The following is a 27,303-nucleotide window of genomic DNA, read 5'->3' on the forward strand; positions in this document are numbered from 1 at the left end:
GAGAAGTATGCGAGGAGTTAAACCCTTATAGATGGTGTATTAGTTTCCTAGGGTTGTTGTAACAAAGCACTGCAAGGTAGTGCCTTAAAGTAACAAAAATTTATTCTCTCACAGTTCTGGAGGCTAGAAGTCCAAATCAAGGTGTTGATAGGGCCATGTTCTCTTTGAAGGTTCCAGGGGAGAATCCTTCTTGGCCTCTTTCTAGCTTCTGGTGTTTTCTGGCAATCTTTGGAAGTCCTTGAATTGTAGACGCATCACTCTAGTCTCTGCCTCTGTCTTCACATGGCCTACTTCCTTGTGTGTTTGTGTCTTTGTGTCCAGATTTTCCTCTTTATAAGGACACCAGTCATACTGAATTTAGGGTCTACTCCTACCCAGTATGACCTCATATTAATTTAATTACATCTGCAAAAAACTCTATTTTAAAATAAAAATGCATTCACAGGTTCTGAGTGGACATGTGTTTTGAGGAGCAGCATTTAACCCAGTGCAGATGGTATCCAGGGAATAAGCAGCAAAAGGCTCCACAATCAGCTTGAGGGGAGACCCACCAGAGTACATGGGGGTTCTGACCAGTGAGTGAAGCATGACAGAGGATATCTAGGAACAGGTTGTGATCAGAGATTCAGCTAGGTCAAAACCATTTATTTGATCAGTGTAAGCAGATAGGAGAATCTTTACCCTAGGCCGGTCTCTACGTTCTTTAGGACAATGGCAAGAGCAAGCCAAACTGTTTGAGAGAACAGGCAAATGATCAGGTTGTTAAGAAAGAGAACAAGTTAAGACACCCAGGATTTGAATCATGAGAGACCTTGGTCTCAGGAATAAGGAAAAGCTCAGGCATGAGGGTGGGACCAACTAGGTCAGGGCCAGTCCTACAGCAATTGATTTACTGCTCAGTCCTAGAGAGTTGGCAGAAGCAGCTAAAAATCTCCACTTCCTAGGGATGCACCTGGAGACCAGGTGGCATGGAGCAAGGAGTGAATGGAAGTCTTTATCAATGTAATTTGGAAACAGATTGTCAGTTTTCAACACTGGCTAGTGTTAAGGTGCCCTAGTAAGGTGTAAGTAATAGTGGGCTCTCTGGATGATACTGAGTGTGCTGGACAAAGGATCTTGAAAAACTTAATGATACTAAATGTCATTTGTAAAATGAAAGAAAGCTCTTATCCTTCCTGGGAAACACTTTGTAAGGTTAGCCTCTCTGCTCTCATCAGAGAAGCTGAGTCAGAGACTGAGTTTTGACATTGACACCTTTTCTTTTTTTAAAAAAATTTTTCTTAATGTTTGTTTATTTTTGAGAGAGCGAGAGAGCGAGCGAGCACGAGTTGGGGAGGGGCAGAGAGAGAGGGAGACAGAATCTGAGAGGGAGAGCTTCAGCACAGAGCCCGATGCGGGGCTCAAACCCAGGAACCCTGAGCTGATGTTGGATGCCTAACCCACTGAGTCACGCAGGTGCCCCATTGATACCTTTTCTTTTAAAATTTATTGCTTGATAATGCTTCTTTGGAACTTTGATTATTTCTTTTTTTCAATTTTTTTTTTTTCAACATTTATTTATTTTTGGGACAGAGAAAGACAGAGCATGAACGGGGGAGGGGCAGAGAGAGAGGGAGACACAGAATCGGAAACAGGCTCCAGGCTCTGAGCCATCAGCCCAGAGCCCGACGCGGGGCTCGAACTCACAGACCGTGAGATCGTGACCTGGCTGAAGTCGGACGCTTAACCGACTGCGCCACCCAGGCGCCCCTGATTATTTCTTTAATACAATTAAAATCCAGCCTGCCATGTAGTTCTAGGACTCTGAGCAACCCATATTGTGTCTGTTTCTCCTCTTACCTTGGAGTTGGGCTGATTTCTGTGAGGATTGTGTCCTAGACAGCTTATAAGAACAGAGAACCCCAATGCTTGTGCTAGTCAATGGCTTCTCCATCTACCTGCCTCTACTCTTCTAGCCTTATTTTTTTTTTTAATTATTATTATTATTTTTTTTGCAACGTTTATTTTTATTTTTGGGACAGAGAGAGACAGAGCATGAACGGGGGAGGGGCAGAGAGAGAGGGAGACACAGAATCGGAAACAGGCTCCAGGCTCTGAGCCATCAGCCCAGAGCCTGACGCGCGGGGCTCGAACTCCCGGACCGCGAGATCGTGACCTGGCTGAAGTCGGACGCTTAACCGACTGAGCCACCCAAGCGCCCCTCTTCTAGCCTTATGTAAACACTAGGCTTTATGCACGCACGTGCATGTTCATGTGTGCTTGCCTTTGTCTCCCTGGATGTATATCATATTTATTTCATTTTTATTTTTTTTTTTGAGAGAGAGAGAGGGCGTAAGTGAGTGAGGGGCAGAGAGAGAGAGAGAGAGAGAGACAGAGAGAGAGAGAGAGAGAGAAGTGGGGTTCACCTGAAGCGGGCTTATATTTACCTGAACTGGGGATCAAACTCACCCCATGTGGGACTTGAGCTCATGAATCGTGAGATCATGACCTGAGTCGAAATCAGATGCTTAATGACTAAGGCACCCAGGTGCTCTTGTACATTATATAACTCAGGATCCTTTAAAAAAAATTTTTTTTTTGACATTTATTCATTTTTTGAGAGAGAGACAGAGCATGAGCGGGGGTGGGGCAGAGAGAGAGGGAGACACAGCATCCGAAGCAGGCTCAGGCTCCAAGCTGTCAGCACAGAGCCTGATGTGGGGCTCGAACACACAAACTGTGAGATCATGACCAGAGCTGAAGTCGGTCTCTCAACTGACTGGGCCACTCAGGTGCCCCTCTAACTCAGGATCCTTATTCAGTACATTTTGTCTTCTGTCATTAGTTTTGGTGACCCTCTAGAATTTGCCAGTAGTTTATGTCCCTTAGTTCCCAAAATTATCATAAGCAATTCTGTGATGAATGTTACTGTTCATATATTTTATATACCAAATTGTTTGCTTAGGATAAATTGCTAGAAGTGAAATTGCTGGATCAAGGATATGCAGTTTTGAATGTTTTTTTAAATGTATTTCACAATTATTCTCCGGGAAAGCTTATATTCTTTAGTTGTGTATATATAAGCCCTCTTGTTCCTGAACTCTTAGTAATACTAAATGTTTTTCTTAAGTTTGTCAGTTTGATAGATAACAGATGGTACCATATTCTTGTTTAAATTATTACTTTTTAATTACTTGATTATTTGGACATATTTTCATGTTTATTGGCCATTTAAAAGTTCTTGTTTTAGGAATTACCTGTGAATAGTTTTTGCTCATTTTCCTTTGGAGTGTGCTTTTCATCCTCTTCCTTCATTTATTAAACAAATATTAATTGAGTACCTTTTCTGTGCCAGGACCAGGTAGTATTCTTTGTGAGCAGCCCTGATAAGATCTCTGTGATTAAGGAGCTTACATTCTATTGTAGTGAGACAGAAAATAAACAAATATGTAATACGATGAGTGGGGATAAGGACTGAAGGTAAAGTAGGCATGAAAGGGAGGTAGCAAATGATTGTGGGGGATGCTGTGTTATGAAATGGGTCATGGGAGTCCTCACTGACACCACTAGTATATAAGTGGAGACCTGAAGATAAAGGCAAAAGCTCTGCTGATTTTGGGGGAAAGCATTATAAGACAGAGGAGACAACCAGTGCAAAGGCCCTGAGGTTGGACTGTGTTTGACATGTGACCATAGTTTGGTGAATGAAGGGGAGAGTTAGGAGGCGAGTCTGAGAGGCAGACTCAGCAGCAAGGAGTTGAATGGATGTGGGGATGTAGAGCATGCATGCAGGGCTTTGGAACCAGAGTAAGGTATTTGGATTTTATTCTGAGTGATCTGGGGGAGCACTGAAGAGTTTTGAGTGGTGAAGTGGCATATTTTAAGAGATGTTTTAAGAGAACATTGGTGGTAGTAAGTGGAGACTAGACTGGGAGGTGGTCAGTAGTGGAATCTGGAAGATCAGTCAGGAGCCTCTTGCAATATGCCAGATGGGAGACACTAGTGGTGTGGTGGAAGTGACAAGTGATTCTGGATAGATTTTCCAACATAGAACCAATGGATTTTGCTGATGGAGATGATGTGAAGTGTGAGAGAAAGAGGAGTTAAAGATGACTCTGGTTTTTGGCCATTTGAGGAGATGGGGGAAATGTGGGCAGAACAGGTTGGCTGGTAAAATCTTAGTGATTTGTAAGAGCTTTTTATGTGATGAAGTTTATTAATATTTAGTCATTTAGGTGGAAAAAGTTTTTTTCCCTCAATTTGTTGTTAGTTAACTTTGTTAGTGCTGTTTTGTTGTACAGAAATGTCAACTGTTAGTCTTTACAGGTTTTGGTTTTGCTGTCATGTTTAGAAAGATTCTAAAAATAATCACCTAGTCTTGATCCTCTATGGTTTTGTATTTGCATTCACTCTTTAATCTGGATGGAATTAATTTTGGTATAAGCTTAATTAAAATCTTAATTTTTTTTTTGGCATTTTAAATTTAGGTTTGTTTTATTTAAGTTTAATGTTAATTCCATACTGTGTTTCAGTAAGAACAATACAGATTCTGTATCTGTGGCTCCAGTCAGATATCCAGTAGTACAAATTAGCTTCAAGTTACACATACTGAACAAAAGACGTTGAGCGAGCGAAGTAGGGAAGGGGGGGAGCCCAGGGGGGGAGAGGGAAGGGGAAGAAACAAAGAATTGAACACGCATGCAGGCTTTTCCATACCACCTTCAATGCTAACCTGCTTTAGAGGGAGAGTAAAAGTAGGCAGGAATGAGCAGCCACGGATTGTTGAACTGTTACCAGCACCATGCTTTTCAGCAACATTTCAGCAGAGTTTGAAACACTTTTTTTTTTTAATTTTTTTTTTTGACGTTTATTTATTTTTGAGACAGAGAGAGACAGAGCATGTACAGGGGAGGGGCAGAGAGAGAGGGAGACACAGAATCTGAAACAGGCTCCAGGCTCTGAGCTGTCAGCACAGAGCCCGACGCGGGGCTTGAACTCACGGACTGCGAGATCATGACCTGAGCTGAAGTCCAACGCTTAACCGACCAAGCCACCCAGGCACCCTGAAACACTTTTTACAGCAAAACCATTACAAATCTCCGAACAACTTTTAACCACCTCAAGCTAACACCCAATTAATTTTAAACATTGGTATAAAACTCAATTTAAACAATTAGAAAAAGGAAAAATAATACCACAATGCCTCATAGTGTGATTAACCTCTCTCTTAGATGCTCACGTCACCTAGAAGTCTAATAGCTTTCAAATATCATTTCCATTTCTAATGGTGATCTTGCCCCACCTGGTAGGAGACAATACAGTAATGCTGAAAAAGCTCTATGCAGTCCTGTTAGTGTCTTAAAGAACCTAAAAGCTGGGACCAGTAAAATCCACAGAAATTCACTCTTGCCTTTAAGAACTTTTGAAAATGGTTTAAAAAAAAAAAAAAAACAACAACCAACAGGGCAGGAACCTAAATTCTGAGACCAAATGTAAAAGTCACATTTGGTGGTTCTCAGTGACAATGGGGGAATTTCCAATGGGGGTGGGATGGGAAGGAATGGGGCGGTCAGAGATGGTTTCTCTTGTTGGCTTTTATGTCTCACTGATTTTCATCTTCCACATCCTGCAGCGCTTCTTTATTCTGCTCTTCACCATCACCCTGCATGTCTGAAGTCCATAGTGTCAGATTATCACGTAACAACTGCATGATAAGTGTAGAGTCCTTATAGCTTTCTTCGCTCAGCGTATCCAGTTCTGCAATTGCATCATCAAAAGCTGCTTTTGCCAACCTGCAGGCACGGTCAGGGGAATTAAGAATTTCATAGGAGAATACGGAGAAATTGAGAGCAAGACCTAAGCGAATAGGATGCGTTGGTGGAAGTTCTGTCATTGCAATATCACTAGCAGCTTTATAAGCCACTAGGCTGTTCTCCGCAGCCTCCTTCCTGTCATTTCCTGTGGCAAATTCAGCCAGATACCTGTGGTAGTCCCCTTTCATTTTATAATAGAAAACCTTGGACTCGCCAGTGTTAGCTGCTGGAATGAGGTGTTTGTCCAGTACATCCAGAATGTCACAACAGATTAACTTTAGCTCAGTCTCAACCATTTGCCGATATTCCCGAATCATTTTTAGTTTGTCTTCTCCTCCCTTGTTTTCTTCTTTCTGTTCAATGCTGCTGATTATTCTCCAGGAAGCTCTTCTGGCTCCAATCACATTTTTATATGCAACAGATAGGAGGTTTCTTTCTTCAACTGTCAACTCCACATCCATCCCTGTACTTTCTTCATCGATTCCACCATTTCGTCGTATCGCTCAGCCTGCTCTGCCAGCTTCGCCTGGTACACCAGATCCTCCCGATTATCCGTAGCGGAAGTGGCTCCGGAAGGGTCTGCGCGATGGATGGAAGCGGATAGTGTCTCCGACTCTCAGCCTCTCGCTATGTGTCTGGGCAGCAAAAATGGCGGCGCCTCCAAATCTTAATTTTTTTCAAATACTTAACCTTTTATTCTAGCATCATTAAACAATCTGTTCTTTGCTAAGAGAAATGATTGTATCATTGCCTCTGAATTGGGAAAGAGGGGTATGTGGCAAGTTGTGTAAAAAGGTATTTTATTACATATTAGTGTTTGGCAAGCCCCTTGTCTTATCTTTGGCTGATGACTTGGTGCCTATAATTTCTGATTATCCTAGATTGTAAACATTTGTCTCCTGAGTCTTTTCGATCCCCAAAGAAGGTACTTGGCTTAGAAAATGGCTTGTGTCAGTTTCCCTCATTGATTGTGAATTCTGTCCTGTGGATGAAATGTGACCTGTTTTTAACCACAGCCTATGACTTGCCACCAAATACTATTTTCTACTACTTCATTTTTTGTCAACTGATAATTGTTCTGAGATTATGAACTAAAATTTGCTCTAGCAATGCAAAAATTGACTACAATGTATACTTGTTGTCCATTTAATCACACTACAGATTACAAAGCCCTCCACATTTACGTCTTCCATACATTCTCCCTGCTCTAGTCCTTCTCTGATATGTGGATAATTTAGAGGGGACGATATTTAATTTACTGAATTTTCTTCTTTAGGGTAAGAAATATATTTCCTATGTTGTTAATAATGTTTACCAAATCTTATAGTTGGGTTAAGTCTTTAAGCTTGGAAGTACACCTCCAGCATTTTGTTACTTAGAAATTTATTTCAAGGCTGATTGAACCTAAATCTCTTAACTGTTTCTTTGTTTTTTTGTAGCGAGGGAAATATGAGGTTCCTAAGTGGCTCTCTTCTAGTAGCGTTCTGCTTCTTCAACAGATGCTACAGGTAAACTTTGTTATTTATATTTAAATAATAGAAGTCTACTGCAGTTGTTTGATCCAACTTTAAGATGTCTGTGGTGCTGCTGTATTTGGAAGACAACACCGTTTTCCTATTGGCTTAAAAAAATTCCCTGCTGCCCTCTACTAGATGCTTTCTTTTCTTTTTATTTATTCTAAAGTTTTATGTATTTAAGTAATCTCTATACCCAGTGTGGGGCCCGAACTCTCATGACCCCGAGGTCAAGAGTTGTATGCTCTTCCAACTGAGCCAGCCAGGTGCCCCTTTTTGAAAATGTATTTTTATTTTATTTTTTTAAAGTTAGATGTTTTCTTAATTATGTTGCAAATGCATTTTCTTTTAGACCTCTACCATGTCTTTGCTGATGTGGTTTTCCTTCCTTTTTCTTGAGCATTGTCTGTTTTCTCTGACTAACTCGACCACCGTGTTCCATTTTCTTGCTCCCGCTCTTGCACATTAAGTGTATAGTAGATAGGGAATAAATGCTTGAATGAGCTGATACACAGTCAAGTGGACCCTATGACCTAATGCGATGATTCTCAAGCTTTAGCACGTATCAGAATTGCCAGGGGCTCGTTAAAACACAGACTGCTAGGTGCCACCCTGAGAGAGTGGCTGATTCAGTAGATCTGGGGTAGGACTAGGAATTTGCCTTTCTAACAAGCTTCCAGATGCTGCTGATGCTGCTGGTCTTGGGACCACACTTTGAGAACCACTGATTTAGGGGAATGGCTTCTGAGGTCTAGGTATCTACCCTGGCAATCAGTAGGCGTGCCACTAACCTGGTTCTCATCTGTCAAATGGGGATTCTGACACTGGCCTTACTGCTATGTAGTGTTATGAGGATAAAATGAGATAAATAGGAAACACTTTGAAAATAGGAGTGCCTTATTAGTGCAATATTTTTTTCATTATTATGTATTCAGAATATCTTCCAGTTTTTCCATCTATTAAGCCATCTCCAGTTTTTATTCAAAATTTACTTCAGGCTCACCCACCTTGATTAAGTAGGGCCAGACCACCAAATCTCCATAATGAGATTGAAAACACCTCATCTTTCTTCTGGACTCCAAAAAACTTAATCTTTGTTGATTAATTCTCCTCTCCTCACATTTGAAAATTACAAATGGAAAAGAAAGGTGTGCTTTTCAACCTGTTCTATGTGATTGTAAGCTCATCAGAGGTAGAGATTGCATATTCACTATGAATGCCCTGCATTGTGGCTGCTTGAATATTAAATTGGTGAATATTTCCTGTGAATAGGTTTTCCAGCAAAGACTATTACATCATACAATAGATTGACTGAACTTCATGAATAATGTCCATACCAATGAAGTTCATGTTTGTTAAACATTTATCTTCTAAGCCCGTGTTGGTTGCTATAGTTTTCTTGCCTCTATTGCCTTTTTAAAAGAATTTATTCCAAGGCCATTTTAAGGTCTTTGACAGCATTTTTGTGATGATAAAGTTTACATCTGTTCTGATGAATTTTGAGTTCTCAGGAGTAAAGGAGTTCTGTGTTCCCTATTTGAAATGTTAACCTCTAGCTACTTCTCAATGGCCACTAGGTGGACCCAAAGAAACGGATTTCTGTGAAAAATCTATTGAGCCATCCCTGGATCATGCATGATTACAACTGTCCTGTTGAGTGGCAAAGCAAGAATTCTGTAAGTAAAATGAAGTCTGGTAGAATTTTTCAAAAAACCTTGTTTGATCTTTCTGTGGATTCAGGAACTACACTGATGTGGTTTAAATATAAAAGAAAATGTAGTTTGTAGACTTGTTCATCAGATTGGTGTTTGTGAGGCTTGTAACCTAATTATATATTTGCCTGTTAATCTCTAGGACAGTGGCTCTTAACTTAGGCTGCACATGAGAATCATTGGGACCTTAAAAAAAAAATGTCAGGGCATCTGGGTGGTTCAGTTGGTTGGGTGTCTGACTTCAGCTCATGTCATGATCTCATGATTTGTGAGTTCGAGCCCCGTGTTGGGCTCTGTGCTCACAGCTCGGAGCCTGGAGCCTGCTTCCGATTCTGTGTCTCCCATCCCTCTGTCCCTCCCCAGCTTGTGCTGTCTCTCTGTCTCTTTCAAAAAAAATAAAGAAATATTAGGAAAAAAAAATGCCTGTGCCCCATCCCAGAACAATTAGTGGATATTTTTAAAGCCTTCCATGTGTTTCTTGCCTGTAGTCAGGATTGTGAACAGTGCTCTGGAAACCAAAGCAAGTTGCCTAACTCTGCCAAATCTATTTATTTGTCTATAAAAAGCAGATTAAACCAGTTCTGTCTACTTCCCAGAGTAGTTATGAGGTTATAGTGGTTCTCAAACTTTTAAGCCAGAGGACTCCTTTATACTCTTAATATTTATTGATTGATTCATTTAAAAGTAACAGCAAACCTATTATATTTTGTCTCAAATTAATATCTTCTGAAAAATAACCTTAAAAAATAAATGTAGCGAAAAGAGTAGCATCTTTGCAAGCTTCTTTGTAGTCTAGCTTGATAGAAGACATTTGGATGTCATCTGCTTCTGTATTCAGTCTGTTTTGATATGTTGTTTTGATTGAAGCATATGAAGAAAAAGCCTCACAGATATGTACTAGGAAAAGAGATAAACACTTTAAAAACTTTTTCAGATAATTAGGGATATTCTGTGATAGTCCATTAAAACTTGACAACTGGTAGTTTCTGAAAGGTTAGTTGATTGTGGAATATGAAAGCACATCAATGAAGCTGTCGTACTCTGTTCCATTCAAATCCATCGGTCTGTCCATTGGATTCCTTCCTCATGTAATATTATGCATTGGTCATTTGGAAACTATTGGTTCACTGAGTTATGCATATCTTCCAAATGTTAACACCTTTCAATCATACACTAGAAAAAAATCATATTCCTTTTTTTTTAAAAGTTTATTGATTTGAGAGAGAGAGAGAGAGAGAGAGAGAGAGAGAGAGAGAGAGAGAGAGAGAGAACGCACATGCTAGTGGGGGAGGAGCAGAGAGAGGGGGGAGAGAGAATCCCAAGCAGGTTCTGTGCTGTCAGTGCAGAGGCTGATGCAGGTCTCGATTCCACAAACCGTTAGATTGTGACCTGAGCTGAAATCAAGAGTTGGATGCTTAACCGACTGAGCCATCCAGGCACCCCAGAATCACATTCCTTAAAATCACTATTGATCTCATCAGAAAAGTCTTTAAGATTTGGAAAGCTGTTAAACTAATAGTGGCAGATACAGATTTTCCAAAATGTTAATTTTTGCTTGAAAGCTCAAATTATATCATTGGCAGCAAATACTGTCAGTTTGTTTTCCTTGAAGTGGCAAATTCATTTTGTTCATTTTTGAGAAAATGCCAAATACCCAAGTCTAAATAATTATAGTTTGCCATTGTTCTTTCAAGTAAAAATGGTGTTTTATGAAGAAAACAGGTAATTCAACTCATAACTCAGTTACACAGGCACTTTTCCTCTAAGAACCATCATATTTTGGTATACATAAGTGCTTTATGCACAGTTCCCATTTTGTCACACAGAATGTAAAAAATACATGTACTCAGTGTCCAAGATTTAATAAAATTAGTACTTTTTACTGCTTCATCAATGATATTCTTTTTTTTTTTTTTGAATGTTTATTCATTTTGAGAGAGAGAACGTGCATAAGCTGAGGAAGGGCTGAGAGAGAGAATCCCAAGCAGGCTCTGAGCTGTCAGCACAGAGCCCAACGTGGGGCTTGATCCCACGAAACGTGAGATCATGACGAGCCAAAACCAATAGTCGGATGCTTAACTGACTGAGCCACTCAGGCGTCCTACATTAATGATCTTCTTAATTGAAACTGACTTAAAAAAATTTTTTTTGAACTGTAAGTGCATGACAAAGAATATAGTATTTAAGTATAGTTTGGTGCCACTGCGTTGATTTGTACTAAGGCACAGCAGTGTTACTCATCATTGCTTTTGCACCATCACTGCAAATGTTAACATTGTGAAAAATGAAAAACAGTATTATTATAAAAAATAGTTTTGACCTTGGAGATCCTCAAGGGGTCTGTGGACTACACCTTGAGAACTAGTCTAATATATATATGAAATATATATATGTGAGCTATTTAAATAATTATCATTATATTAATATTTAAGTCTTTTTTAACCAATAGCAACTTGAACTTGGCAAAAATGTGACTATTGCGAAAGGATATGTGCTTTGATGTTAACTATTAGTATGTAAAATAAAATCTCAAAATTTAGTGACTTAAAATGATTATAACCTCTAATTTTGTGGATCAGCAATTTGGGTTGGCTCAACTGGGCAGTTCTTGCACCCGTCTTACCTGGGGTCACTCATGTGTCTGTAGTCACCTGTGACTTAATTGTGGCTGTATGGTCCAAGCCTTACTCAGAAGATCAGCTGTTTGTGCTGGCTGTTTGTGGGGCTGCATTGTGTGTAGCAGGCTAGTTGGGGCTTCTTGAAATGGTGGCTGGATTCCAAAAGAGGCAAGAAAGGGGGAACGCTCTAATACTTTTCAAGCATTTTCCAAGTCTCTGCTTGCATCATGTTTGCTTATATCCCAGTCACCAAAGTGAGCCACCTGGCAAAGCCTGGAGCCACTATGAAAGGTGTGCCATTCTAAGTCCAAACAATTCTTATCCCCTATGTATAGATAAGGAAATCAAGAAATGAAAAATAATGACTTAAAAAATAAATTTGAAAGAGTGGCATCGCTTTACATCTTTGCAGATTAAGTCTGACTTAATAGAAGACACTTGGATTTGTATCTGCTTTTGCATTCAGTCTGTTTTGCATTCTGTTGTTTTGATTGAAGCATATGAAGAAAATGTAGCCTCACATAGGTATGTGGTTAGAAAAGTATTTTAATACTTTAAAGGAGAAGTATTTTAATGGCCTTTTCAGATAATTTGGCATGTTCTCTGATAATCAGCTCAAACTTAGGCAGCGTAGTGGGGTATGTGCATGGGTCAACAGAATAGCTTGGATGTTTCTCAGACATGTCACAGTATGGACTTGGTACAGCTGTGAGGTATTTGCTTTCTGGAGTAATCACCTTAGTACATGCAGATACTCTTCCCAGTGGCTACCTGGTCTTGGAAAAATAAATGAAGCTTGTTTTTAGCTTCTTCTTACTAGTTTGCCCACTGTTAGAAATCCCTTCTGATTCTCCTATGACTGTCAGCTCCTAACATTTTTCTTCTCCATGTTCCCTTCAGTCCTCCAGGACATCTTTAGTATTTATTGAGCAAATGCAGTTAGAGAGGCAACTTAATTCTTTTTTTTTTTTAAGTTTTTATTCACATTCCAGTTTGTTAACATAGTGTAGTATTAGTTTCAGGTGTACAACATAGTGATTCAGCACTTCCGTATAGCACCCAGTGCTCATCAAACAAGGGTACTTCTTAATCCCCATCACTTATTTAACCCATCCCCCCACCCACCTCCCTTCTGGTATCCATTAGTTTGTTCTCTGTAGTTAAGAGTCTGTTTCTTGGTTTGCCTCTCTCTCTCTCTCTCTCTTTCTCTCTCTCTCTCTTTTTTTTCCCTTTGCTCATTGTTTCTTAGATTCCACATATGAATGAAATCATGTGGTATTTGTCTTTCTGTGACTGACTTACTATGTTGTTGCAAATGGCAAGATTTCATTCTTTTTTTTATGGCTAATATTCCATTGTATATATGTATATGTGTGTGTGTGTATATTTACGCATGTGTGTGTATATATATATGTATATATATGTGTGTATATATATATATATATATATATATATGTATATACACACATACCACATCTTCAGTTGATGAATTGATGGACACTTGGGATCTTTCTGTAATTTGGCTATATGCTGCTATAAACATTGGGATGCATGTATCCCTTTGAATTAGTATTTTTGTATTCTTTGGGTAAATACCTAGTAGTGTGATTGCCAGATCGTAGGGTAGTTCTATTTTTAACTTTTTGAGGAACCTCCACATTTTCCATAGTGGCTGCACCAGTTTGCATTGCCACCAACAGTGTACAAGTGTTCGCCTTTCTCCACATCCTTGACAACACCTGTTGTTTCTTGTGTTACTGATTTTAGCCATTCTGAAAGGTGTGAGGTGATAGCTCATTGTAGTTTTGATTTGCATTTCCCTGATGATGTGCAGAGTTGAGCATCTTTTCACATGTCTGTTGGCTCTCTGTGTGTCTTCCTTATAAAAATGTCTATTCCTTTTACTGCCCATTTTTTAATTAGATCATTCATTTTTGGGGGTTTTGAGTTTGGTAAGTTCTTTATATAATTTGGAAACTAACCTTTTATCAGAATATGTCATTTGTAAATATCTTCTCCTATTCCCTAGGTTGCCTTTTAGTTCTATTGATTGTTTCTTTTGCTGTGCAGAAGCTTTTTTATTTTGATGTAGTTCCAATAGTTTATTTTTGATTTTGTTTCCTCTGCCTCAGGAGATATATCTAGAAAAAAGTTGCTACTGCTGATGTCAAAGAAGTTACTGCCTGTGTTCTCTTTTAGGATTCTTATGGTTTTAGGTTTCATATTTAGGTCTTTAATCCATTTTGAATTTATTTTTGTGTATGGTGTAAGAAAATGGTCCAGTTTTATCCTTTTGCATGTCGCTGTCCAGTTTTCTCAATAGCATTTGTTGAAGAGACATTCTTTTTCCCATTGGATATTCTTTACTGCTTTGTTAAAGATATAATTGTGGATTCATTTCTGGGGTTTCTCTTCTGTTCTATTGATCTATGTATCTGTTTTTGTGCCAGTAAAATACTGTTTTGATTACTATAGGTTTGTAATATAACTTGAAGTCTGAAATTGTGATGTCTCCAGCTTTGTCTTTCCTTTTCAAAGTTGCTTTGGCTACTTGGGGTCTTTTGTGGTTCCATACATATTTTGGGGTTGGTTCTAGCTCTGTGAAAAATACTTTGGTAGTTTGATAGGGATTGCATTAAATGTGTAGATTGCTTTGGGTAATATAGACATTTTAACAATATTTGTTTGTCCAGTCAGTGAGCATGGAATGTCTTTCCATTTCCTTGTGTCTTCTTCTTCAATGTCTTTCATCAGTATTTTATAGTTTTCAGAGTACAAGTCTTTTACCTCTTTGGTTAGGTTTATTCTTAGGTATCTTATGCGTTTTTGTGCACTTGTAAATGGGATTGAGTCCTTAATTTCTTTTTCTGCTGCTTCATTATTGGTGTATGGAAATGGAGCAGGTTTCTGTACATTTTTATCTTGTGACTTTAGTGAATTCGTGTATCAATTCTAGCAGTTTTTTGGTGGAGTCTTTTGGGTTTTCTATATACAGTATCATGTCATTTGTAAATAGTAAAAATTTGACTTCTTCCTTGCCAATTTGGATGCCTTTTCGTTTCTTGTTGTTTGATTGCTGTGGCTAGAACTTCTAGTATCATGTTGAATAAAAGTGATGAGAGTAAACATCCTTGTCTTTTTCCTGACATTAGAGGAAAAGCTCTCATTTTTCCCCATTGAGGATGATATTAGCTGTGGGTTTTTCATATATGGCCTTTTATTATGTTGAGATATATTCCCTCTAAACCTACTTTGTTGAGGGTTTTTATCATGAATGGATGTTGTACTTTGTCAAATGCTTTTTTCTGTGTCTACTGGTCGTATGGTTCTTATCCTTTCTCTTATTGATGTGCTGTGTCACGTTGATTGATTTGTGAATATTGAACCAGCCTTGTAACCGACTAATAAATCCCATTTGATTGTGGTAAATGATTTTTTTAATGTATTGTTGAATTTCATTTGCTAGTATTTTATTGAGAATTTTTGCATCTATGTTCATCAGGGATATTGGCCTGCAGTTCTCTTTTTCAGTAGAGTCTTTATCTGGTTTTGGTATCAGGGTAATGCTGGCCTCATAGAATGAATTTGGAAGTTTTTCTTTTTTATGTTTTGGAATAGTTTGAGTAGTATAGGTATTAACTCTTTAAATGTTTAGTAGAATTCTCCTGTGAAGCCATCTGGTCCAGCTCTTTTGTTTGTTGGGAGTTTTTGATTACTGATTCACTTTCTTTGCTGGTTATTGGTCTGTTCAAGTTTTCTATTTCTTCCTGTTCCAGTTTTGGTAGTTTATATGTTTCTGGGAATTTATCCATTTCTTCTAAGCTGTCCAATTTGTTGGCATGTAGTTTTTCATAATATTCTCTTTTAATTGTTTGTATTTTTGTGGTGTTATTTCTCCTCTCTCATTTGTGATTTTATTTATTTGAGTCTTTTTTTGATCAGTCTGGCTAGAGGTTTATCACTTTTATTAATATTTTTCAAAGCACCAGCTCCTGGTTTCATTGATCTGTTCTATTTTTTTTTTTAGTTTTTAGATCATTTATTTCTGCTCTAAAATGTATTATGTCCTTCCTTCTGCTGGCTTTAGTCTTCATTTGTTAATCTTTTTCTACCTCCTTTGGGTGTAAGGTTAGGTTGTTGAGCAGCAACTTCATTCTAACAACTATCAACACTGAGAGCCTAAGAAAAGCAGAGCGTGCAGGTGTGAGAACGGTGCAGTAGCAGGGTGGGGAAACTGGGATGCGCCCCTTGTGAGGTGGATGGAGTGGGTGGTGCAAATGCCTGTGTTCAACCATTGGGGGTCATTGTTTCTCCATGTGTGGGAGGGCTTTGCATGTCTTCTCAGCCATAATCCTAATAGAGGATCCACTGTACTTGCAGTAGAACAGATGCCTGAATGAAGAAGGTCTCTGATTTCACCAACACAAAAATTATTTTAAATTTGGGTGCAGTATAAAGTAAAATATATAGTTTTGAGTGTTCAAAGAATTTGTAAATTTTCTTATATCTTAGTATAGTAATTGTTTTTTACTGAATACTTACTATAATCATATACTGTGCTATTATAGTAAGAACTCTCTGTGTATTATACCACAATGTAATACAGAGCCCTTAGGGTATTACCTGTAAGAGTCAGGTGATATTCTATGGCTTTGTGTTTTTAACTCTTTTTTTTTTTTTTTTAATTTTTTTTTTTAACTTTTTTTATTTTATTTTTGGGACAGAGAGAGACAGAGCATGAACGGGGGAGGGGCAGAGAGAGAGGGAGACACAGAATCGGAAACAGGCTCCAGGCTCCGAGCCATCAGCCCAGAGCCTGACGCGGGGCTCGAACTCACAGACCGCGAGATCGTGACCTGGCTGAAGTCGGACGCTTAACCGACTGCGCCACCCAGGCGCCCCTGTGTTTTTAACTCTTTTAACTCATTTAATCCACATACCAACCCTCTGAAGTAGATAGTATTGTTGTCCCCATTTTGCAAATGAAGCAACTGAGACACAGAATCATAAGGTAACTTCCCCAAGATCAAACAATTAATAAGTGTAGAACCAGGATTTGAACCTAGACATAAGGCCTCCAGAATGAAATGGATCTGGTAGGTCAAATAATTCAAATTTAGGGCCTGCATCCTGCATAGCTGTGGCCTTTGTGATGAGGACCAGGCCATGCATCTGGTTTCTGTTGAAATAGCTATTGGAGCAGCGTCATGGAGAGGTGGTACTGTGGTGTGACAGAACAAACTCTGGGCTAGGAATGAAAAATGCCAGTCTTAGGTACATCACAGGAATTTTTCTGAGTATTTTCTCACCTCTAATGTGGGTATTCTAACATCAGTCTCTTGTGTATATTTGGGTTATATTTTCCCCTTTATAGAGTGCCTTTACATGTTGTGTCATTCATCTGTCTCGCCTGCCTTATAGTATTGCTTCAGGGATCAAATGAGTTATATACAGAAGAGCTATAAGGGTTTATTGTTGCTTTTCAAAGTATTTGCTTTTTCTCCCTCATTATTATGTTTTGTCAAGAGTGAATTATAAAAAATAATTCAGATTTACTTGGATATTTAATGTATAGGTGCTATTCTATAACTCTATGCATGATCTCCTTCTATCATTTTCACACATAACTCTAGTACCCAAGTGTTGTATCAAACAGAAGTTATATTCAGTTCCATTTTCTGCCCTACTGAACAGGAAATGTAGTAGGCACGGATAATCCAAAATAATTGGCTAGCTTTTGGTATTCATTTTTGTACTTAATTTAACTTGAGTCCGTGTGGCTGAGAATTTAGAGTACGGATCTTCCTTGACTTAAAGGGTTACACCCCAATAAACCTGTCGTAAGTTGAAAATATCTTAAGTCGAAGATGCATTTAATACACCTAACCTGCTGAACAGCATAGCTTAGCCTGACCTACCTTAAACATGCTCAGAACACTTACATTAGCCTACAGTTGGGCAAAATCATATAACACAAAGCCTATAATAAAGTGTTTAATATCTCTCGTAATTTGTTGATTATTGTACTGAAAGTGAAAAACAGAATGATTATATGGGTACAGAATGGTTGTAAGTGTATTGGCTCTTTACTTATGTGGTCACGTGGCTGACTGGGAGCTACAGCTTGTTGCTGCCCAACATCACAGAGAGGATCATACCGTATATTGTTAGCCTGGGCAAACATCAAAATTCAAAATTTGAAGTATGGTTTCTACTGAATGTGTATCACTTTTGCACCATTGTAAAGTTGAAAAGTCATAAGTTGAACCATTGTAAGCCTGGGACCATCTAAAAGTATTGAGCCTCTTTGGAAAACCCAGCTGGAGACAAGCCATATCTATATATTTAATGTTTATTTATATTCGAGAGAGAGAGATAGAGACAGACAGACAGAGTGTGAGCTGGGGAGGGGCAGGGAGAGTAGGAGACACAGAATTTGAAGCAGGCTCCAGGCTCCACAGAGCCCGATGTGGGGCTCAAACTCTCGAACCATGAGATCGTGACCTGAGCTGAAGTCAGATGGTTAACTGACTGAGCCACCCAGGTGCCCCTAGACAAGCCATAGTTTTAAGACTTGATGTCTTGTCTACCACACTCTTCATTCGTTCCAGTTCAAGAGTCCAGTAAAGAAGCTAGCACCTTCTTCCTACCCTTCCCTCCTTTCCCACACACACCTGTGGTAAAGGCACAAAGTAGGAGGCTATGGGAGAGAGAGAAAGATTGTTTGTTTGTTTGTTTGTTTGTTTTTAAGATAGTAACTTACAATTATGGAGGGAACCCCAGAAATCTTTTCCTTCTCATTTGAGCAGTGGTGGCATCAACTGGTGTCAAAGAAGATGCCCAACTGGTGGTAAAGTGTCTGGGCTTCTGAGGTTGGGACCTTCCTGAAGGGGGAATCTATAGTAGGGGAAACTGCTAAGGTCAAAGCAATACAGTGAAAACTTACCTTAGCATTTTGGACTTTTATAGAGCCATTAGTATAAGCCTCTGTGTCTCCACATTCTCTGTAGCCCATGAGGTTGTGCTTATACAACCTTGTTTCTAGTGTTCTTCCATTTTCATGATGGCAGCATGACTTTCTCTTGAGTCCGTTATTACAAGTGTGGGGTCCGGAACAAGGGAAGGTTCATGATATTGCTCTGCTTTGCGCTGGGCAAACCTCTCTTGGCATACTATGTTTGGTTCTCAGCACTTCACACTGAGGGTCAGTGACAACCTAGTGTGTGTGTGATCTAAAGAAAGGGCCAAGATGGTAAGGGACGTTAATCATTGGAATGGTGGTTAAAGGAAGTGGAAAAGAGAAAACTTGAAGAGGAAATATTGTTATAATAGGAATATTCAAATTTCTGAAAAGCTCTTACACCAAAGAGGAAGTAAAATTATGATTGTTAGTAAAATTAGTTAACCACTTTTTGAGAGTCTGCTCTGTTTAGGTATTGTACTAGGCATTCCACGTATGTTGTATGTATTGCAAGACAAAGTTCCATTTCTATTTTATAGATGATGGAACTGATGCTCCGAGAGGTATAGTAACCTGCTGAAGGCCACACAGTTATTTAATGATTTCACAATTCAAACCAAGGTTTTTCTGATTCCAAAGCCTGTTAGCTGTAAGAGTGTATGGACTCACAGCAAATACAGATCATAGGGAGACAGACCTTAGGGGACAGGTGCGAGAAGCTAGCCATCCCTGTTCCCTGGAGAGGAGGGCTAGGGCAGAAAGTGAGAGATCACTTATTGGGACTGCTGTGAAGAGAATTCGTACATGGAGAAGATGACTTTAAAATTACATTCCTTTGAATCTCTTCCACTGTGATCTCCTGAACTCCTGTTCCAGGTCCAGTCTAGGCCCATTTGGCCTTTTGGTTCTCAGTGATTCTCATTTGGTTCTCAGAACCTACTTCTGTCCCCTTGTGCATGGGTCAGCATACTTGGATAACTTCTATCCTGAAGCAAAATAAAGCTTGTACAGAGGCTGTTTTTTTTTTTTTTAAATCATGCTTTGCTAGTACCTTCAGCATAATGGTGATTGTGTATCACCTATGGCGCCATCACAAGGGCTTCTTGGATTGTTGTGGAACCCAAACACAGTGCACTGTACTGCAAGTTTGAGCCACTCTGACCAGTCTGTTGTGTAGCTGCTGATTTTAGTGCCTAGATGCTCTTTGCTGAAGATGCCATGCTGGCCTTACCATGTAGGGAAGGAGCATGTAGGGCCTTGGCTAGATAACAGTTTTAGCAATCGATCACATGGTGATGGAATGTGAAAGGCTGGGAAAGAACTCTTCTTCTTGAACTGCTTATTGTCATCTGTTGATATCTTAAAAAATTCTGGAGAATGTTTATTGTTACTGAAGAATTTGACGAACTCCTGTTTTTTTACATATTGGCATTGATTTTACAAGGCAGTTTTGCTAGTTTAAAAAGTTTAAAAACAAATATGTTTACAATTTTTTGTTAATAAAATTTGTATTTTTTTGTAGCTTATTCACCTTGATGAAGATTGTGTAACAGAACTAGCTGTACATCACAGAAATAACAGGCAAACAATGGAGGATTTAATTTCATTGGTAAGAAATATGACATGAATTTGAGACTAATATCTTTTGTTTTATTGTTCTTTATTGATAAAAGAAATATCCTGATAAAGTACATGGAAAATAGTATAGCGTTTTTCAGACCTATGATTTTGTCATGGATGTAACTATTCCACTCAATTCTTTTCTCATGTCTGCTGGAGATCCTCTTTATTTTTTTTATTTTTATTTTTTTTTAAATTTTTTTTTTAACGTTTATTTATTTTTGAGACAGAGAGAGACAGAGCATGAACGGGGTGGGTCAGAGAGAGAGGGAGACACAGAATCCGAAACAGGCTCCAGGCTCTGAGCCATCAGCCCAGAGCCCGACGCGGGGCTCGAACTCACTGGCTGCGAGATCGTGACCTGAGCTGAAGTGGGACTCCCAGCCCACTGAGCCACCCAGGCGCCCCTGGAGATCCTCTTTAAAAATGACATTGATTTGGGTCTGACTCTTGCTTTTGGCTCAGATCATGATCTCTTGGTTCATAGGATCGAGCCCTACATCAGGCTCTGTGCTGAGCATGCAGCCTGCTTGGGATTCCCTCCTTTCCTCCCTCCCTCTCTCCCTCCCTCCCTCCCTCCCTCCCCCTCTCCCTCTCCCTCTCCCTTTCCCTTCTCTCCCCCTTCCTCCCTCCTTCCACCCCCCATGCATGTGCACTCTCTCTCAAATAAAGTTTAAAATAAAAAAATATGACATTGATTAAAGAGAATTACAGTGGGAAAAAAAATAAAGAAATAGAAAAAACTAGTCCACAGAGAATTGACAGAGTTCTGATTTTACTACTTGAAATTCTATACATGGAACTATGATTCTCCTGTAGGAATAGGTAAACACAAAGCAGCTTTCTTCTTACCTGAAAGCAACTCCATAGCACCACATCACCCCTAAGCTTATGAAGCAAATACCATGAAATCATTATCAAGTTATTTCAGAAGCTTAATCTCTAGATCACACATGTGTTTTTTCCTAGAGATGGAGGCACTCATAGTTGACTCCCAGTATAATCGAACCTGATAGGCAGGGATTGAGCCCAACTTTGCTCCTGGTTCAGTACTGTCTTTCATTGTCTCTGATTTGTGTTTTGTTTTGTTTTTTTCTTTCCTAATTTGCAAGGTAAAGACTTAAGCAAAAATTTTTTTTCTAAACAAAGCTTTGCTAAGCCACAATTCTTTTCAATGAGGAGGAGATATAAAAAATTTCTTTTGGATGACATAATAAGCAAAGGTTCCAGAATGTGTATACAAAACAGAATGATAATGTGTTTTGCATGGAAAATGCCTTTGAAGGAATGACAAGGATTGGGAATTGCTGCAAGGCCCTTCCTTAGTCTTTTATAACGAGAACTTGAAGTTTCCATTTAAGCAACTTAAAAATAAAAGTATGACTTTTTCTTTAGGATGATCTTTCATAGAGACTTTCAGGTACCTAAGATTTCTTTTAAAAATTTCATTTTAGAAGTTTTTAAATGCCTGCAAAAGTAGAACAGTTTAACAATGATCTTCCACGTACTCATCATCCAGGTTCAACAGCTAATGACATTTTTCCAGTTTTATCTATATCCCAGTCCCCTCTCCCATTTGCCTTTTCTAACTAGGATATTTCAAAGCTCGGCCCAGACATCCTGTCATTTTATTGAGAAGAGATTTGGTGTGTGATCACAGACTTTTATTTATTTATTTTTAAACGTTTATTTATTTTTGAGAGAGAGAAGAGAGAGAGCTGAGCAGGGGAGGGGGAGAGAGAGACACACACACACAGAATCCGAAGCAGGCTGTAGGCTCTGAGCTGTCAGCACAGAGCCCGATGTGGGGCTCGAACCCCCAAACTGTGAGATCGTGACCTGAGCCAAAATCAAGAGTCAGATGCTTAACTGACTGAGCCATCCAGGTGCCCCATATCACAGACTTTTAAAATCTGAATCCTAAAAGTAATATATGTAGAATTTCAAGAACTATTGAAAAATTATCTTTAAAATAGTATCCTTTATGTGATCTTTACATAATTTTCAAACTTAAAAGTGAAATGGGAATAGGAATTATTTTCTTTCCTTCTGATATAGGAAAAGTAGATAATGAAGCACGATATTGTTTTCTGGTGTTACATCTCTAAAGCTCTCAGTGATTCTGAAAGCTAGGCACTAACAACATCAAGAATGCTGTGAAAAAAAGGAATAGTTTTTCTTCCTTTGGACTCTTCTCTCATTCTTAATGTCTGCTTATACTTACTTTCCAGTCCTAGGGATGAGTAGAATATAGGCTATTCATTCTAAATGTGAGATTCTCAACCTTGTGTGGATCCTCTGGGAATCTAAACTAATCCTGATGCCTAGGACCCACCCCCGGAGATTACGGTTTAATTGGTTTGGTGTGTGGCCTAAACATCAGAATTTTTAAAAGCTTTCCAGTGATTGCAGTATGCAGCCAGGAGTTGAGAAGTACTACTCTAAATTCTTGCTATTCAAAGTATGCTTTGACCAGCAGCATTAGCGTCACTTGGTGCTTATTAGAAATGCAAACTCTCAGAGCCTACTTCAGACTTAATGAATCAGAATCTGTATCTTAATAAAATCCCTAAGTGATACATATGTACATTAAAAGTTGAGAAGCATTGGTCTCAGTCAGTGGTTTTCAACTGGGAGTGATTTTGCCCCTCGGGACATTTTTGGTTGTCACAACTGGGGTGTGTGCACATGATAATGGAATCTAGTGGTTAGAGGCCAGGATGCTGCTAAATATCCCACAATGCACAGAACAGACCCTCACAAGAAAGAATTATCCAGGTCAAACATCAGTAGTGTTGGTTGGAGAAATCTTGGTTTAGGTAGTCTCAGGGAATTCACATTGGTCCTAAGAACTTTCCAGTTTAAGGAGCCTCAGGAACAGCAGGTTTGAGATCAGCTGTGTCTGTTATACTTGTTTTTGGCACCTCAGGAGCTTTGCCTTTACTTTGGGGTCTGGTTAGACAGGACAGACAGAGATCAGGTTAGTGTGATCCATCCTGGGATGGTGCTGCTGATCTTTGTGCAGAGAGAGAAACACTATTATTGTCAAACATTGGCCTCCTAGAAGTCCGGCTTTTATATTACATACATGAGCACTCTTAATCTGCTTTTTATATGCAGCAGTTAGAGTTTCACTGTGTCATGATTTTGGGCTATCCCGCTGTAGCCTGCCCGAGAGCTTCCAGTAGTGGTGCCAGAGCTTCCTCCCACCTGATTGCTTTCCTTACTGCTCCCCTCTTCTTCCAGCTGTGAGTGGCTGTGATTTGTGGGGGCAGCCAGTCATCTGGTATGGGGACTTCATTGAGGGTCACAAGTGCATATGAGAACCAATTCAGACCAAGACAGATCCCTTCCCCCATCCCTGTAGTGCAAATCTCCCTGTATTCTGGTGGCAGAAGTTTAAAGGCCTCAAGGACCAAGGTCAAGGGAATGATAGTGAGCCACTCCTCAGTTTCTCAAAACACTCTGTACCAGTAACTTGCCTGCCCTCAGCCCAGGTGCCTGGGCAGTTCTTTAACATTTAGCCTGTGTGAGCAACAGCTGGGGATTTTTAAATGTTTTTTCTTTTTTTAAAAATGTTTTTAGTTGTTGTTGTTTTTAGAAATGCAACCTTCTTCATAATAGGTAAACCTGTTGGAGCTGCCTAAAAGATAATGGAGACATTGGTTGTGTTAGATTTGTGGATTGACATCACCTGAAAATGTAACTAATGTGCCGACTCATCTGTTATTGAACACAGAACTCCCCTGTGCATCTGATTGTGACGAGTTGTATGCAGTGGCTATGGCCAAAAAAAGTTATAAAAAGGATGCTTTTTTTTTGCTTAGGGGTAAAGAGGGGTTAGAGTATGGTTGTAAAACTCTGAGGCAGCTTTAGAAAACTCCATCGAAAACTGTCCAGGTATTGTTTACAGTGCCTGGATTGTGCCAGACCATTGTTGGTACGCAAATGGCAACTTGTTTCTGAGCCATTCTGTAATCAGTTTATGACATCTCTTTCAAAGAGGTAGGGCTATCATACGTGAGACCGTAGATATGGCAGGTGGGGAAAAAAAAATCTTGAATGTAGTTTTTGGAAAGTGGAGAATGGTTATAACTACATAGTTTTTACCCAGTTCCCAAGTACCTTCTCCATGAAACCTTTTCTGACCTTCCCCCGATCCTGTCTGGACTAAAGGCAACATTCTGTGATAATTTATCACAGTATTTTATACCTCTTCCACTCGACTGATAGGTCCGTTATAGATTTCAAAGCATACATGATGACTGTGGCCATCTAAAATATTAACTGATAAAACTTAATAAAAACAGGGTTTTTATTTAGACCTTTTTGGTAGTAGACCTCTTTGGATCATGTGCCTTTTGAGGAGATACATGCATTAAATATTATTCAATGTTGGGGCACCTGGGTGGCTCAGTCAGTTAAGCGTCCGACTTCGGCTCGGGTCATGATCTCACAATTTGTGGGTTCGAGCCCCGCACTGGGCTCTGTGCTCACAGCTCAGAACCTGGAGCCTGTTTTAGATTGTGTGTCTCCCTCTCTCTCTCTCTACCTCTACCCTGCTCATGCTCTGTCTCTCTCTGTCTCAAAAATAAATAAACATTAACAAAATATTATTCAATGTTATTAAAATATAGCGCTCTTATAGGGTAGAGTCTCCTAGTCTTATGAGTGCATTATTTAGAAACTTTCAGTTATACATAATGGATTGAACAGATGTGTTTACATCCAACACTTGCTAAAACCTCACTAAAATAATAATAAAGGGGTAAAAAGGTAAAACATTTCGCAAGGGTGATTGGAATAAAAGAGGAGACAAAAAGTAATGTGAGTAAAATTTTGGGAGTTATAAGATAGGTAAGTGGCAGCTGACATAGCATTTTAGAGAAAGCTGAAAGCTAAGTGCCTGCATTGGGAAAAGAAAATAAACAAATTGATTAGGACCTTAGGCTCCAGAAAAGCTTAGGAATCAGAGGTACTCAGAACCTCTGAAGTTAGGGAAGTAAGTAGGGTAGAACAGGAAGATTGGTTGAAAGTCTGTATGAGAAACAATTGGACCCCTAAATCCCTTTCTTTACCTTGAGCTGCATGATAGCCACGTCTTCCTCACCCCAGCGGAAGATAGGAGATATTGACCAAGAGGCACTGTTGTACCACACACAGCTTGTCCATTTTGAAATGGATGCATGGGCACATGCAGTCCTCATATTTAACAGTGAACCACTACCTCTAACCCCTTTTCCTCTTCAACTCTGAGAATGCTGGAACCAGGAATTTATCCTGTTTGCAGTGGGGGTGGGGAAAATATTGGAAGACTCATTTCTAGGGAAAAGCGAAGGGGGAGGACCTACTATACCTAATGGTTGGGAGTTTAGATTCCTGTCTGTTCATTATAGAGGGAAGCCCCCAAGCTGATGAGCAGCCTCAAACTACACACAGACCCTTTAATTAGCTGTGCTTTATAATCCCTCCCCTTTAAATAGAGACAGGCAGCCAAAGATTACTAGACATTTGAGGAAAGCCTCTAACATGAAAATCAGAGATCAAAACAAGTGGTGGGGACCAGGGGTGGGGGAAGAGAAAGAAAAGTAAAGATATTCAGAAATAGAAGATAATGCAGGGAGTGGAAGAAAATGGCTAAGAAATGATAATTAATATTCTCAGAGATAAGAGAAGCTATTTCTTTTTCGAAATAAGAATAAGATGACTAAAAAGGAACATTTCAAGAGATAGCTCTTGAAAGTTTAAGATATGACGACAGAAATGAAAAGCTTAGTAGAAATGATTGAAAATGAAATTAAAGGAAAATCTTTCAAAAGTAGAACTCAAAGACAAAGAGATGCATAAATAGAAGAGAATGGGTAAGAAAGGTCCAACATACAAATAATAGAAGTTGCAGGAAGACAAAACTGAAGGAAGAAGGGAAGAAAGCATCAAAGAAATAATACAAGAAGAAATATTCCAGAACTGAAGGTTTCTAAGGTAGTAGAACTGAGTTTTTAAGAATGAAGGGGCTTAGCCAGGGTTTGGAAATGTGGATGAAAATAGATCTCCACAAAGTGGAATTTCAGAAAACTGGGGGAAAAGGGAATACCCAAAAAATATCTAGAGCCAAAAACAATCCCCAAAAGATCATAAACAAAGGCTTGGAATCGGAAAGACTTTGGATTTTTCATTAGTTATATAAGAAGTGAGAAGACCATGGAATAGTGTTTTCAAAACTGAAAATTATTATCATCCTAAAATTGTATATTCAGCCAAACCAGAATCAAGTGTGAGGATGAAATGCAGTCAGTCACCAGGCATGCAAGATCGCAAAAAATTTACCTCCCATCCATCTACCTTCAGGAAGTTACTGGAGAATATATTGCACCCAAACAAGTGACCAAGAAAGAGGAATCCTTAGGATCTAGGAAACTGGGGACACATTGTAGAATAGAGGTGAAGGGAATCCCTAGACTGACAGTTAAGTTGCAGGTTGAGAAAGAAGCCAGTCCAGACTGGAGCATGGAATGCACACATCAGGTGGAATGTCTCCAAAATGGCAGCGGAGTGGGGGCCAGATCAGCTGGTGTATGTGGACATGTTGAGGGGAGGTGAAGAGTGCTGGAGAGTGTGCAGATGAATTAGTAAGACGAATAACTGCCTCTTTTTTATTTAACTTCAGGAAAACCCAAGATATTAAAGAAGGAAATGCGAAGAGAGTACCCTGCATGGTTTAGGTGCAATTCCATATTGGTTGTTAAGATATTAGAATACTTATATACTCACTGGTAAAGAACTGCTACGAGTGCCCTCCCCGTAGCCCATTACCTCCCTTAGGTCCCGTGGGCACCTCCCTCCAGTCTCCCCTGGAACCCAGTGATTAAAAGGTTAATAATTGTCATGGCACAGGTCCCCGAGGACCCTACTCACTCTCAGCCTCTGTTCTAATTGCTTAGAGTCAGGGTACCAATTAAATATTTCGAACATTACCCTTACTTAGTTGTGAATACTATTTACATAATCATAGTAGTATAAATATTGATTTAACTAAAAATTGTCATAAAATTATAGTGGGAGGATACAGGGAGGAAGAATGTATGG

General features: G+C 39.3%; 2 protein-coding genes across 11 annotated transcripts in view; one reads left to right on the forward strand and one right to left on the reverse strand.

Annotated features, from left to right (window-relative positions):
• Positions 1–27,303, forward strand: part of MELK (maternal embryonic leucine zipper kinase) — a 218,945-nt gene that overhangs the window by 39,555 nt on the left and 152,087 nt on the right. For all 10 annotated transcript variants that reach the window (XM_023242451.2, XM_045043374.1, XM_045043373.1 and 7 more), the window contains exons 9-11: positions 7,232–7,300; positions 8,884–8,982; positions 20,120–20,206. In XM_023242451.2, coding sequence (XP_023098219.1) covers positions 7,232–7,300; positions 8,884–8,982; positions 20,120–20,206 — 255 coding nt within the window. The remainder of the gene's footprint in view (positions 1–7,231; positions 7,301–8,883; positions 8,983–20,119; positions 20,207–27,303) is intronic.
• Positions 5,370–6,989, reverse strand: LOC102900654 (14-3-3 protein epsilon-like). The gene is given in 3 exon segments (XM_045043571.1): positions 5,370–6,258; positions 6,261–6,407; positions 6,977–6,989. Coding segments are annotated over 3 exon segments (837 nt in total). The 3' UTR covers positions 5,370–5,581.

Source organism: Felis catus, chromosome D4, assembly GCF_018350175.1.
Source record: "Felis catus isolate Fca126 chromosome D4, F.catus_Fca126_mat1.0, whole genome shotgun sequence".
In the NCBI taxonomy this organism is placed as follows: domain Eukaryota; kingdom Metazoa; phylum Chordata; class Mammalia; order Carnivora; family Felidae; genus Felis; species Felis catus.